The sequence below is a fragment of the Pongo pygmaeus genome, chromosome 9, assembly GCF_028885625.2.
Source record: "Pongo pygmaeus isolate AG05252 chromosome 9, NHGRI_mPonPyg2-v2.0_pri, whole genome shotgun sequence".
Classification (NCBI taxonomy): Eukaryota; Metazoa; Chordata; class Mammalia; order Primates; family Hominidae; genus Pongo; species Pongo pygmaeus.
This window is the reverse complement of record NC_072382.2, coordinates 58,324,185-58,339,530: the sequence shown is the minus strand read 5'-3', so window position 1 is coordinate 58,339,530 and position 15,346 is coordinate 58,324,185. Positions and strand designations below refer to the sequence as shown.

Here is a 15,346-nt window from a genome sequence, read left to right as displayed (position 1 = left end):
TTTGCACAGATTGATCAGAGGAATCAGTATCTATGGAAGCTATAGCCTTATGAAATGTATTTCTTAAAGAATATGACTTGAAAGTAAAAATGACTCCTTGGTCCATGGGCTTCAGAATGGGTGCTGAGTTAGCTGGCAGGAGAACAACATTCATCTCCTTGTACATCTCTATCAGAGCTCTTGGGTGACCAGGTGCATCGTCAATGAGCAATAATATTTTGAATCATTTTTTCTGAGCAGTAGGTCTCAACAGTGGGTTTAAAATATTCAGTAAACCATGCTACAAACAGATGTGCTATTATCCAGGCTTTGTTGTTCCATTTCTAGAGCACAGGCAGAGTAGATTTAGTCTGATTCTTAAGGGCGCTGGGACTTACAGAGTGGTAAGTGAGTATTGGCTTCAACTTAAAGTCACCAGCTGCATTAGCCCTTAACCAGAGAGTCAGCCTGTCCCTTGAAGCTTTGAAGCCAGGCATTGACTTCTTCTCTCTAGCTATGAAAACCCTCAATGACATCTTGTTCCAATAGAAGGCTGTTTAATCTGCATTGAAAAATCTATTGTTTGGTGTAGCCACTTTCATCAGTGATCTTAGCTAGGTCTTCTGGATAACTTGCTACAGCTTTTCCTTCTCTATCAGCATTTGCTGCTTCTCCTTGTACTTTTATGTTATGGAGAGAGCTACTTTCCTTAAACCTGATGAACCAACTTCTGCTAGCTTTAAACTTTTCTTCTGCAGCTTTCTCACCTCTCTTAGCCTTCCTAGAATAGAAGAGAGTTAGAGCCTTGCTCTAGATTAGGCTTTGGCTTAAGGGAATGTTGTGGCTGTGTTTCAACTTCTATCCAGATCACTCAAACTTTCTATCAGTAGTAAGGCTGTTTTGTTTTCTTATCATTCATGTGCCCACTGGAGTAGCACTTTCAATTTCCTTTTAGAACTTTTGCTTTGCATTATTCAAACTTGGCTGACTGTTTGGTGCAAGAGGCCTAGCTTTGGGCCTATCTCAGCTTTCGACATGCCTTCCTCACTAAGCGTAATCATTTCTAGCTTTTGATTTAAAGTGAGAGACATGAAACTCTTCCTTTCACTAGACCACCTAGAGACCATTGTAGGGTTACTAATTTGCCTAATTTCAATATTGCTGTGTCTCAGGGAATAGAGAGGCCTGAGGAGAGAGAGAGATGGGAGAACAGCCAGTCAGAACTCAGATAACATTTACCAATTAAGTTTGCCATCTTATACGGGTGTGATTTGTGGTGTCCCAAAACAATTACAATAGTAGCATCAGAGATCAATGATCACAGGTCACCATAACAGATATAATAATAATGACAATTTGGAATATTGCTAGAATAACCAAAATATGACACAGAGACAAAAAGTGAGCATATGCTGTTGGAAAAATAGCACGGGTTGCCACAAACTTGAATTTGAAAAAAAATTGCAATATCTGTGAAATGCAATAAAGCAAAACGCAGTCGAACGAGGCATGTCTGCATATCCTATATGGAGCGCCTTCCTACTCACTGCCTAATCTGGGAATCTTATTCACGTATTTCTTATTCCAATCTGTGGCTTTCTCAAAAAAATGTTTGAGGCACCTAAGACACACCTACCACAGAACCCTTAAAAATAAAGAAGAAAAAATACATGTAGTATAATGAAGAAAAGAAATAGCTATACCCCAAACCCAGGTAAAGGATTCGCCTAGAATTGAGCACTAAATTTAGCCGAGCTCCCTGGCAGTCAGAGCAAAAGAGAAAATGTGAAGGGTTTTATGACTCATCATTTACTAACAGAAATGTAGACAGGCGTACTAGGAGACACCTGCTTGTTCTAAGCCCTGAAACACAAGAGGAATTTCCCACGTGGGATCCTGGTATTGCTCCAAGTCTAAGATGCTAATGGGAGAGGGTGAGAGGAGACCCCCGTTAGCCTCCGTGTTTATTTACCATCTGCTCTCCAGGAGGAAGGCTCAGTCCACAGGAGCAGGTGCGATATGGGCTCCTGATTGGTCCTTCTGGAGGCTAACACTCAGGTTTCCTGGCCTGTGGGACTGCAGGGGGCACTGTGGGACAGCACACCACAATCCCTAAGGCCTCCCCTAGGGCCCTCTGTACCTGCTGGTGGCCAAGAAAGGTCAGAGTCACCAGATCCGGCTACAAGGGCACCTCCATGCCACCTCGCACGGTGGGGCCTCTGCACACGCTGCCTGCTGCTTAGGGAGCTTATGGGAGGCAGTGAAGTCCGTTGCTCCTGAGGACAGTGAGACTGATCCAGTTCTGAGACCTCCGGCAAGATTCTTTCCCTCTGAATCGCAGCTCCTCATCTAGGGAGTGACATGATAACACCGCACTGGGCTGGCACGAGGTTTAAACGGGAGAGTGCATGGGAAGCCCCGGAAGCAGGGCCTGCCCAAGACTCAGGAAGCTGTTGTCATCTCTCTTCTTGTTACCAGAGTTAGGCGGGAAAGTCGGCAGCTCTGGCTTGAGCCCCACTCATCGTGCAACCTTGGGTGTTCTTTCCCTCCCAAGCCCTGGGGCAGGCAGGGGTCCACGTGGAAAACCCTGCAAGCATGGGGACAGGAAGTCCCCCTCACCTCGAGGACCGTGTCTCTCACTGACTGGAGGCCACAGGGCTGGATCTTGGACACACCTGGACTCGTCCACAGGAAGCTGGCTGTGTGCTGCACCGGCGGTTCCCACCAGGCTGTCCTTGGCTCCTGGTCCCTTAACAGGCAAGCGGTAGCAGAAGCAGAAAGAATTTAGAGAGAAAGGCCTAAAACTGAACACATTTCTCCCTTTAACTATTGCTCTGCTCAGCTTCCCACCTCCCTCACCTCTTGGTAATTTGTGAAAAACAAAAAACAAAATTCTGTGTTTGGATGTTCGTTGTTTGTGCAGGGCCGCCTCGGCCAACTCCCAGAATGCCAGTGTGCAAGGGAGTCAGCAGTCTTGGGATTTTGCCCTGGATCTGGGGAAGTCCTAGGCACCTGGCCTTTTCCTCCACACCCCTCAATGTTGTCTTACTTCCTGGAGTGTGTTCTTTTAAGGATGATGGAACTGCATCTCCAAGAGGTTACTAGGCCATAGGCATATGGTTCGTGGCCGAGCTGGGATTCAAACTCAGGTCTCTGAAGCCAAGTCCAGGCCTCCCTTCCTTCCACCATGGGGCCTACTTCCCAGCACCTACCGTGGTCCGTTATGCATCAGACCTGCCTAGCATGTGGGTCTTATCTGGCCCCATGGATCCCAAATGCCAGGATTGGCTGGTGGCATCAGAGCCACCTGGTGCACAAATTAAAGGTAAATTTCTGTTCCCACCCGTAACTACTAAGCCAGAGTCTCTGGGCTCTGCGCTTGGATGTCCCCTCAGTCACTCTCCCGAGCACTCTCCCTCCCCTGCCATCCTGCCCATCACACCAGCATCTGCCCACTCCTGCCTCCTTCGTTCCCCACCAACCACCTCCAGGGAAGGGTTCTTACTTCCAGCTCTCCTTTCCACCCTTCCAGGGGCATGGGTGTAGCCCCAACCGGGGCCTCCTTGTTGCTAAATCCAGAGACAGCTCCTCCGGCCCCATCCCACGGGATCCCTCTGAGGCCACCTCCTCAGGGACACCCTCTCCCCTTTTACTGCAGGACAAGGGCTGGCCATCACTGGACATTGGTCACCTGCTGCTGGTCCAGGCTCAGCCTCACTCACACTGCATGGGCTGAGTGTGGGAAGGGACGGGTCTCTGAAGGACAATGGTGGTGTTTTGTGCCTCAAACTCCCAGGCACCTCCCAGCTCAGCAGTTCCCATTCCATGACTAGAAGATTCTAGGCTTTTCTACATCAGAGACACTCTGATCCTAAACCTTTGGAGAGGACCAGGGCAGGAGGGTCCACCGGAGCTTCAAGGTGAGAGGCTCTGTGTGGAGGCTCAGCGGTGTGTCTGAACCCTTCCTTCTTGCTCTCTGTGTATTATTTCAACTCACTGTTACAATCACTGGGAGGCAGACAATGAAGGCTCAGAAAGGGACAGTGACTTGACCACAGTCACCTGGTTGAGTCAGGCCTAAAAAGCAGGCAGGTGTGACGTCATGGTCCTGCCATTTCTGCTCCAGCCGCTACCTCCTCTGATGGGACTCCAGCTGCTTTGACTGGATCTCGAAGGCAGGTGGGCCTGAGGGATCAGAGGGGCCTGGAGCGCTGGAGGGATACTGCCTGAGCCAAGACTTGATAAGAAAATCGCCACACTGGAGCCCAGTGCTGATGCTCCTGGAGAACGTGGTTCCCCTCTCTGGTCCTGCTGAGTGCTCTGCACCCCTGGGCCACTCCCTCACTGTGCTGCGCCTTCGTCTCTCCATTCCCACCCGCCAGGCAGCTTTTGCAACCTCCTCCGAGGACCTCCTCCATCAGTGCTCTGGTCTTCTAATGACCAGGTTTCCACAAACCCAAGGTGCCACCGATGTAAGACATGTGCGGATCCAGGAAGAAATACCATTCCAGGATGTGTGCATTTTTTATGTTTAAACTTCCAAAAAAAAAATACGCATCTTGGGATGAAAGTACCATGGGAACCCCTGCCACCTCGGGATGGGCCAGCGCAGCTGTTGTGGGGGCTCTTTCTGGATATGACTCAGGTGTAGGGTCCAGAGAATGAATTCAGTGAGGTGAGCCGTTATCTCTTTGGGCGTCTGCGCCGGGGAGCTGCCTTTTCTGGCCCTGGCTCTCCCCCTTCTCAGATTGAATCCTGGGATGGAAAGTGTCACTGTGGAGATGCAGGGGGCTCCTGAGCTGGGCCGGCTCAGCCCCCCACCCTGCCTGTCACCTTCCTCCAAGTCCGGGACAGTCCCAGGGAAAGGGGCACACCCCTGGGCTGATGAAGGAGTGACCATCTCTGGCATGGAAAATGGTCAGGGCCCTGGGTTGAGTCTCGGCTCAGAGAACATGTGCCCAGAGTGCCTAGCCAGACCCTGGTTCCCTGGGAGATGGCCCGGACATACACATGCACACACTCACACCCACGCACTGCCCCACACACACACTACCCACACACGCAATGCACACACCCACACCCACGCACAGACTCCCACACCACCCCACACGTGCAATACACACACACACACACACAGACCCCCACACACCACCCCACACATGCACATATACACACCCACACCCACACACAAACCCCCACACCACCCCACACACGCAATACACACAAACCCCCACACCACCCCACACATGCAATACACACACAGATCCCCACACATCTCCCCCCACATACTCATATACACACCCACATGCACACACAAACCCCCACACCACCCCACACACGCAATACACACACACAGACCCCCACACACCTCCCCAAACATGTTCATATACACACCCACATGCACACACAAACCCCCACACCACCCCACACACACAATACACACACACACACACAGACCCCCACACACCACCCCACACATGCTCATATACACATCCACCTCCACACACCCCCCCCACACCATACATGCACATGTACACACCCACACCCACACACAAACCCCCACACCACACCACACATGCAATACACACACACACACCCCCACACAGCACCCCACACATGCACATATACACACCCACACACACACCCACACACCACCCCACGCATGCACACACCTACACTTGCATAGCCCCCCCACACACCACCCCACATGTCTCCATAGACACACACACACACACCCCACAAACCACATATAGCCCCATATACACACACAACACAAACCACACATAGCCCCATAGACACACACAACACAAACCACACATAGCCCCATAGACACACACATACACACCACACACCACACATAGTCCCATACATACACACACACCACCCCACACAAAGCTCCATACACACTCACACACACCACTTCATACCTGTCTCCATACACACATGCAAACACTCCATATGTGTCCCCCACACACCCCATACATGTCCACACACACACAAACACACCCCATATCTCTCCACACACACACACACGAATCACATACAGCACATGTAGCGACCATTTACACAAAACTTGTGCGCAGGCCTAGAGTCAGGTCATGTAGACATGGAACACCTACCCCACACTGACACTGCCTACCCCCCTAACACTCCCCCCAGTGCAGACTTCCCCAAGCAGGCTGCCACACGGCCGTGTTCCTGGAACATGCTCACACACACTCTGCTCACACCCTCCACGGAGCACCTTGGGGAGCTCCTCCCGCCCACTGCCCGCTGCGCCGGTGCAGCGTCTGGCACCCAGACACAGCGCTTGGGGGCCAGGCCTCCTTTGCCTGATGGTGCAGGCATTTATTGACAGAACAAAAAAGGGACTGGACCCCTAACCATCCCATTTCCTCCCTGTCCTCCCTCCCATCCCCCAGCTGGCCCAGCACACTGTGAGCATTGCCGGCCCGGCCCGCGGAAGTCCAGATGAGGCTAATTCAGTTTCTAAACCCAACTCAACTGACAATTTATTTAGGACAATTGGCCATCCCGCCTGCTCTGCATCACTGACTCCGCATGGATTAACTCAAAGGCTGCACACCCCCGCTGGGCAGATTTAATTAGGCGGAAAAACTGACCTGAAGCCTCTGGGGGCCTGGGGCCTGGATGTCAGCCAGGGCTCCCCTGATTAGCTCTCACATGCCCCCACTGCCTGCAGCCCTGCCCTGCCTCAGAATCCTTAGAAAGGACCAATCCAACCCTCACTGTACCCAGGATGAAACTGAGGCCCAGAGAGGGGAAGGAACTTGCCAAGGTCACACAGCAAGTGAGCAGCCGCACCGGAATGTTGGTCCCTGCACCACGTTACAGCCATCGCCTTGTTCCTGAAACACCAGACTGCACGAACACAGCTCCCCAAGGCGAACCCCCGAACAGCTCCGATCCGAAAGGCAAGCACAATTTTCTAAAGATGACTGTGGCATAAATAATTCATAAATGAAAGTCATAGCACATATTGGTCATTTTAATAGATAGTAAATTGCCTTTCTGATTTATGGTTTCAGGGGTGGAGTTATGATAAAAATAACTTGGTGATTTATAAAACATTTTCTTAAGTCAACAGATCGTTAGTAGGTTTGTCTGACTTTACAGCCAACAGCTTCACCACCCTGGTTACCATAGAAATGGGATGCCTTGCTCTGTTGCCATGGCGACCACTTTCTAGAACACAATTGGTGGGTCTCTCACGGTTTGTGATTTGGTTTCGGGGGGGAAAAAAGGCCAGAAACTACCAGCTTGGGTTTATGCCGCATTGTCAGACGATCTCGCCTGTGTTGTCTTGAAATTCTACAGGGTGGCAACTGCCATGGCCAGGCTGGGTGGCAGTTGCCTGAGGGCTGCCCAGCAGAGCTCCCTTTGTGCCCCCTGTCAGGCCAGCAGCCCAGGAGGGACTGGCCTCCCAGAAGGCCTGGATCCTGGGTGTGGTGGGACTCAGCTGCTGCAGGCATGGCATGTAGAAGGGAGATAAAGTCTGACAGGTCACACAAAATCAGGAAGCCCACGGGTGATGGGCACAGCCTAGGGTCGGGTAATCCGGGAGATGGCAGCCTGAGCAGGGAAGGCGGAGGAGGCAGAGGCAAGGTGGGCTGGAGCTGCCTGTCCTGCAGGAGGGGGACAGACACTGAGACAGTTACACCTGGGGTCGGGAGAGAGAGGTCTGCAGGGAGCTGCCGGGGCACAGCCGGGGCCTGCATGTGCTCACAGTGTGTATGCTGTGCTGTTACCTCTGCTGCATTATCTGTGTATGCCGAGTGTGTATGCACGAGTGGCGGTGCGTGTGTGCGCCTTGCGGTGCAGCACCCAAGTGTTTCTGGTGGTGTGTGGCGATGTGTCTCTGCATGTGCTACATGGGATCCTGTGTTTACTGTGTGGTGGGGACACTGTTGTAGTTTGTGTGCCATGTGCACAGTGTCTGTGCTTAGGTAATGGATGAGACATGTGCTCTGGGTCACTGTGTGTGTTTGTGGTCTGTGGGTGACTCTTCCATGTCTCTAGGTGGCTTGGATTGGGAAGCAGATCGCTCATGTGGGAAGCAGTCCCCTAATCTTTCCTGCGACCCTACAGCCCCGGGGATGACAGCCCAGGCTTGTCACATAGGCTTTTCTGAGGCTTACCAGGCAGAAGGTCCCTCTGCTGTTGACATTATACCTTGCTAGACAGGGGCAGTGTCCCCACCCAAGGGGCTGCTCTTGCTCCAGTTGCTAGCAGATTCTGGGCAATGAGGCCTAAGAAGCATTCAGATGTGGCTGGCTCCAGCATTTGGATCCAGGTAGCCTTGCTCTATCACTGGGGATAGGCACAACCTGCTCTTAAGGATTCTGAGCTGTGCCTGTTAAGCTCCTAGACAGAGCCATTTAGACACAATCAGGGGGCAGCTCTGCAGTGGGTGGGGCTGCGTTTTTAGCTCCAGGAGCTTTGGCGACTCTGGGGGCAAGAGCTTAGGTTCTAGAGCTCAATACACTTGGGAGGCCGAGTCTGGCGGATCACCTGAGGTCAGGAGTTCAAGACCAGCCTGGCCAACATGGAGAAACCCCATCTGTACTAAAATATACCAAAAAAAAAAAAAAATTAGCCAGGCGTTGTGGTGGGCATCTGTAGTCCCAGCTACTCAGGAGGCTGAGGCAGAGAATCGCTTGAACCCAGGAGGCAGAGGTTGCAGTGGGCTAAGATTGTGCCATTGCACTCCAGCCTGAGCAACAGAACGAGACTCTGTCTTAAAAAAAAAAAAAAAAAAAGTAGCCGGCTGTGGTGGTGCACACTTATAATCCCAGCTACTTGGGAGGCTGAGGTGGGAACCTGGGAGGTGAAGGTTGCAGTGAGCCAAGATCATGCCACTGCACTCTAGCCTGTGTGACAGAGCAAGACTCCGTCTCAAAAAAAAAAAAAAAGAAAAGAAAGAAGAACACTTGGATCCAAGTCTCAGTCTCATCACGAGCTTTAAAACCTTGGCTTAGTCCCCGAACCTTTCTGTACCTGCATTTCCTCCTTGAAGCAATGGGGATATGGCCCCGTCTCACCAAGCTGGTGTGAGGACTGAGGGCGCATAGTAGGTCCTCAAGCTTTGGGAGCTTTTTCTTTTCTCCAGCCAGCCCTGGAGAATGGACACAAGGGACTTGGGGCTTCGTTGCTCTTGCTCCGGCTGTGCCTGTGACTGACCTCCCACTTGTCTAGACTTAGGAGGACACTGGGGTCTGAGCAGGCTGAAGCATCTTCCTCCACAGCACTCTAAGGGTCCCTTGGAGTTTGATGTTGCTGGGGCTCTGCCTGTAACAGAGGAAGATCAGGCCTCACAGTAGCAGAGGACAGGAAGGCAGGTGCCCAGGGAGCCTGAGCAGGGCGAGAGGCCTGGCCTCCACTTCTCCTGACTCTCCCTGGGGAAGGGGTTTTTGCACCTGGACCTGGCTTCTGCTGCCTGCTCCCCATCCTCCACTCCTTGGGCACTGGGGCCCAGAGAGGAAAGAATCTACACAGGCTATCCATTGATCCCTGAGAAACAAAGACTTTTTACCGTAATCTTATAAGGCCTGAGTTTTCCAGTCGGGATCTGAACTGAGAGGAGCACTTGAGATGAGAGCTCTGAGGGCTGTGGGGGCGTCTGGGAGTTACCAGGCTCCTGGGACATCAGTGCCCTGTCTGGGCTGTTCCTGTGAGCCTCCCCATGCACTAAAGAGCCCAAGTCAGAGATGGGCTTGCTGCCTCCCTGGGGTGCATTTAGAGACTCCTGGGGGACTCCCTTCAATTGCTGCCTCCCGTGGGCCAGGGCTGTGAAGGGGAACCTCACCTCAGGGGAAGGGCCACTTAGTAGGGCCCTGAAGGATGAATGGGATTTTTCCAGACAGAGACTGGCAGGAGCACTCTCCAGCAGAAGGAATAGCAGATACAAAACCATGGAGGTGGGGAGACGCTCTGTGGTCAGAAATGGCAGAGGGCTGCACATGGCAAGAATGTTGGGTGCATGCAGGGAGAGGACCCTGGGAAATCAAATGAGGCCAGGACATGGAGAACCTCGTGTGCCAGGCTGGGGAATTTGGGCTTTCTCTGTGGGCTGCATGGGCAAAGCTGGGATTCCAGTTGAAAGCACCCTCTGGTAGCCAAGACTGAAGTCTAAAACCTGCTTTGATGGCAGTGACCCTGCCCGGAGAGAGTCCCATATGAACAGGGGGTACAGTGGAGAATGGATGTTGTGGGGCAGGGTGGTTTGGGAACGGGATGTCCTGGCTGATGGGGCAGTGAGGAGGGGAGGTGCCTCCGGCCTCCAGCCAGGATTGAGAGCCAAGTGTGCAGTGGGCCTTGCCTCTTGGCACCGTTCGGTCATCCACAGTGTGCTTGTTCCTCTACTCCTATACAAAGGCCAGGGCAGGGGGTGCAGCTGGGGGGCCTGCCCTGCCCTTAGGGAGTCTCTGGGCTGTGAACGCCAAGCTCCAGAATGGGGCCTTCTAGGGGGGATCTGAAGCCAGATACCCAGCAGACCAGGATGTGTGTTTTAGCTCCAAGAGCCTTGGCAACTCTGGTGATGGAGACAGCTCTGGAGCTCATTAAACTTGCAGCCAGCGTGGTGGCCTCTTCCCGTTGCTTCTGCATTGCTTTCCTGGTCTACCTCTTACGTGCTCCAGGTCTGGTCTTTCTAGGTCTGGGAGCCATGGCTTTAAGCCTCTACCCTGACTCTCTCAAGTGCGCACAAATTACTCTGACCTTTTTCCAGCCTCCTCTAGTTCATAGGGCTGAGGGTTCAGCTTTTCAGTCCACTGCATTGTACTTGTCTCTGAATGTATCCTTCACCTGAGCTAGGCAGGGAGCTCCCTGAGGCTGGAATGAGGCCTTACTCAACTCTGTGCCAGGCAGAACTTGGTGCCTTGTGAGGAATGGATGGATGGGTTCATGGGTGGATGGAAGGGAGGGATGGAGGGAGGGACACAGGAAAGAGGGAAGGAGAGAAAGAAAAAAGGAGGGAAGGGAAGAAGAATGAATGGATATATGGATGGAAAGAAGGGAGGGAGGGAGAGAGAAAAGAAGGGAGGGAGGATGAGTGGATGGAAGGGTGTATGAATGAATTAAAAAGGATGAATGGATGGCAGGGAAGGAGAGAGGAAAGGAAGAAGGGAGGATGATGTGCTGGTGAAAGAAAGGAGGGATAGGCCAGGTGGGGTGGCTCTTGCCTGTAATCCCAGCACTTTGGGAGGTCAAGGCAGGAGGCTTACCTGAGGCCAGGAGCTCAAAACCAGCCTGGACAACATAGGGAGACCCCATCTCTACAAAATAAAAATTAATTAATTAATTAATTAATTAATTAATTAAAATTTAAAAACAGAAAGGAGGGACAGATGGATGGAAGGAAGGAAGGCTGCATATGGACCACACTTGATAGTGGCTCAGGAGACAGTTTTCTGAAAACTGCACAATGCTCTAGAACCAACAGGACTAGTAGTGTCCCGTTGACATAGCTTAGGCAGATCTCTTCCCGTTTCTGTGCCTCAGCTCCCCATTCGTAGCATGTGGTGTCTCAGAGCAGATCATATCTACAGGCTACTCTCACTCCGTCATTCTGAGATGCCAACTTTGTCACTTCCTTTTGCTCCCACCTTCCCTCAACACAGAATGTGGTTTGGAAGGTCCACATAATTCTTGGTTCCCAGATCCCTGCCAGGTTGAGTGTCAGGCCCTGTGACCATGGTTAATCCAAACAAGACTGTTCTGGGACTTCCAGGGCACCCCCTGGGTGGGGGAGGGGCATCATTGCAAACAAGGCGGCCTCTAGGGGCAGCATGGCTGCCTCCTGCTGCTGACACAGGGCGCGACCTCGGCCCTCCTCCAAATGATCTATGAGGGCAGGTCAGAGAACAAAGGTGTCACCCCGTACAGACTGTAGCCCGGAGCTGCCTCCTGGAGAAGGCACTGCTTTGGCCATGGCTAGGCAGGGAGAAGGGAGACCCGGAGGGGTGGGGTGCAGTGAGGACATGCAGGCAGTAGTGACTATCTGGGCCCCTGAGAGAGGGCTGACTGGCAGGGGCCCATCCACCCAGGGCAGGGCCAAGGGAGGCCACAGTACGTTAGAGTCCCGGCGGGGCTGGCAGGAGACTGTGAGAAGAGACCTTGCCCCAGAATCCAGTCTGAGCAGGAGGGTTTGAAACTCAGCTGCTCGATTCTGTCTCCTCGGTACCCATGCCTGCTGCAGGCTAGAGAAGCCCAGGGGGTCATTAGATGAGGCCTCCAAACCAAACCAAAGGGTCTCCCAAACCTTTTTGCTGGGGGCTCAGGGCCAGAGCAGGTGGTTCTGGACAGGCAGGGTGATCCTGGCCATTTCCTTCTCACTGGTGCTGTCTGAGAGAGTACGTGCCCACACATGTTTGGGAAGCCCCAGGCCTCCAGCAGCATCTTCCTCCCTCCCACTCACACCCCTACCCTAGGGCTGGAAAGGAGTCAAGCAGAGCCCGTGGGTTATGGTGCCTTTGGGGATCCCTGGTGCAATTCTCCTCCTGATGCCTAAACCCTCAAACAGTCTCTCTCACAAAAGATCATTCAGCCTCTATTTGAGTACCTCCCAGGACAGGGAACTCATTACCATGTTGTGGTGCAAGTTCCTAGGAAGACAGAGAGAGGGAGTACATTTTAAAAAGCTGTCTAAGACCATGGGGAAGACATACATTTTTTCCAGCTCTAGGCAGGGTAGAACCTGAAAGAGACCACATGAGGGAGGTACAGACCCATGAAAAAGAGCAAAGAGCCTGGAGTTGGGAGAACAAATGGAGATCTGGCCTCTGAGGGGCTTCTTTCCACTCTAGCTACCCCCTCTTATTTCTTTGCAAACTTCAGCCCCAGCAGACTGGGTCACTTTTATTGGGCAGGGTAGCTAAATGCCTTAACAAATCAGCTCCAAATCACAGTGGCTGAACACAATGGAAATTTATTTCCCACTCAGGTAACAGTTCAATGTGGGTATTTGGCTGATGTCTTTCTTTTCAGGGACCCAGGCTCCTTCACTCTGTAGTTACACTAGTTATTGGGGCTTCCACATTTAGCTGGCAATAGGGGGAAGAAGAGAGCATGGAAGACGGAGTAGGAGGGTTTTAGAGCCTGCCCTGGCGGTCGTGCAGGCCCCCAGTGCCCTGAGGAGGGAAATGTGGCACGTGCTGCAGGGGGCCTGGTGCAGGCATCTTCCCCCGCCTGGCCCTGGGACTGGACAGAGGCAACCCAGGCTTCTCCACTCTGGGTGGGCCTCCCTCTGACACTGTGTCTTTATCCCCACAGTATGTGGCCTTCGCTTCCCTCTTCTTCATCCTGGTCTCCATCACCACCTTCTGCTTGGAGACCCACGAGCGCTTCAACCCCATCGTGAACAAGACGGAGATCGAGAACGTTCGCAATGGCACGCAAGTGCGCTACTACCGGGAGGCCGAGACGGAGGCCTTCCTTACCTACATCGAGGGCGTCTGTGTGGTCTGGTTCACCTTCGAGTTCCTCATGCGCGTCATCTTCTGCCCCAACAAGGTAGAGTTCATCAAGAACTCGCTCAACATCATTGACTTTGTGGCCATCCTGCCCTTCTACCTGGAGGTGGGGCTGAGCGGCCTGTCCTCCAAGGCAGCCAAGGACGTGCTGGGCTTCCTGCGCGTGGTCCGCTTCGTGCGCATCTTGCGCATCTTTAAGCTGACCCGCCACTTTGTGGGCCTGCGGGTCCTGGGCCACACGCTCCGAGCCAGCACCAACGAGTTCCTGCTGCTCATCATCTTCCTGGCCTTGGGCGTGCTGATCTTCGCCACCATGATCTACTACGCCGAGAGGATAGGGGCACAGCCCAACGACCCCAGCGCCAGTGAGCACACGCACTTTAAGAATATCCCCATCGGCTTCTGGTGGGCCGTGGTCACCATGACGACCCTGGGCTACGGAGACATGTACCCGCAGACGTGGTCCGGCATGCTAGTGGGGGCCCTGTGTGCGCTGGCGGGCGTGCTCACCATCGCCATGCCCGTGCCCGTCATCGTGAACAATTTCGGGATGTATTACTCCTTAGCCATGGCTAAGCAGAAACTACCAAAGAAAAAAAAGAAGCATATTCCGCGGCCACCGCAGCTGGGATCTCCCAATTATTGTAAATCTGTCGTAAACTCTCCACACCACAGTACTCAGAGTGACACATGTCCGCTGGCCCAGGAAGAAATTTTAGAAATTAACAGAGCAGGTAGGAAACCTCTTAGAGGCATGTCGATCTGACCTTTCACCTCCGCCCCCTGTAGCGATGATTCCAGATCCAGTCAGACTGCTTCCTTAGTTCCGTGGGTGACCCCGGACCCCGCACTCAGTCTGGAGGTGTGGAGCCTGGGGGCCCAGGGAGATGCTGGGCGGCCAAATTCAGAAGGCGAGAGCCTGCTAGAGGAACCTCACTGGTGCCCCTGGGTAAGGAGGTTGACGCGGTTGGTCTCGTGATGTTCTGAAGAGACAACGCGGCCCGCCAGGTTGCTGAGGACTAACTTAGCAGGAGCCAGGGGGCTCTGCTCAGCGGGGCAGGAGTCCGGTGTGAGTCTCTGACTCAGGCTACTGACCCGGTGTTGGGACAGAGTGGGGGCGGGTGTGATTTGGAAATGCTAGACAGCCTTTGATCTGGTCCTTACCACGGCTCCCTTCAGGCTGTGTAGATGGCAGAGATGGTGCATGGGATCTGGGCAGGAGGGTCCCTTGCAAAGGCAGGTGCAAGGGTTCTCACCCCCAGCAGAGCCTGTCTCCATAGCTGAGTAGAATTCCTGCCCTGATTCGGGCTGCCCAGCTCGAGGTCCTTCCCAGGAGACGCCTGTAGCCCTCCGTGACAAGCTTACTTACCCCATAGCATGCCGAACCAACTCATCTTCTACCACCACTCTAGAGTTTAGCCTTTATCTTTAGGAACCTGTTGAAGTGACTCTAGCTTTCACGTTGTCTGTTTGGGTTGATGGTCGAGTGGGAGTTTCCGGTGACCTGATGGAAGCGGCTGCCGAGCAAAAGACTAGAGGGGGCCGCCACCCTGGGCAGCTTAGATGAAAGCGCTACAGACCAGCAACAGCCTCCCACCGAGGGTTCTCCCTGTTTCCAGCGGTAGGGACTGCAGCAGCAATATAGATATCCCAGCCAGTGTACAACCACTTTCCCGTGAATTCACTGGGGGCCGGGAGGGGGGAGGGGGGCGTGAAACAATACTAGTCACCGTGGGATATATTCTAATATTCCATGGCTAGTGGTTTGTTATGGGACTATCTCAGTTTTATGAGAACCTGCACATAGCACATAAAGTTGATCATGGGGCTCTGGTCCGAAGATATAAAGCCCATAGTCTACCTCTACCCATGGAATA

The 15,346-nt window shown here is 53.0% G+C and overlaps 1 protein-coding gene across 2 annotated transcripts in view; it reads left to right on the top strand.

Moving 5' to 3' along the window:
- The window catches only part of KCNC1 (potassium voltage-gated channel subfamily C member 1), a 47,206-nt gene that overhangs the window by 22,540 nt on the left and 9,320 nt on the right, over window positions 1-15,346 (top strand). The window contains exon 2 of one of the 2 annotated variants that reach the window (XR_008492375.2): window positions 13,270-15,090. Coding sequence is in view for 1 of the 2 variants with exons in the window: in XM_054438735.1 (XP_054294710.1) it covers window positions 13,270-14,203 (934 nt within the window). In the remaining variant the exon portion in view is untranslated. The remainder of the gene's footprint in view (window positions 1-13,269; window positions 15,091-15,346) is intronic. The other variant, XM_054438735.1, reaches the window with a different exon arrangement.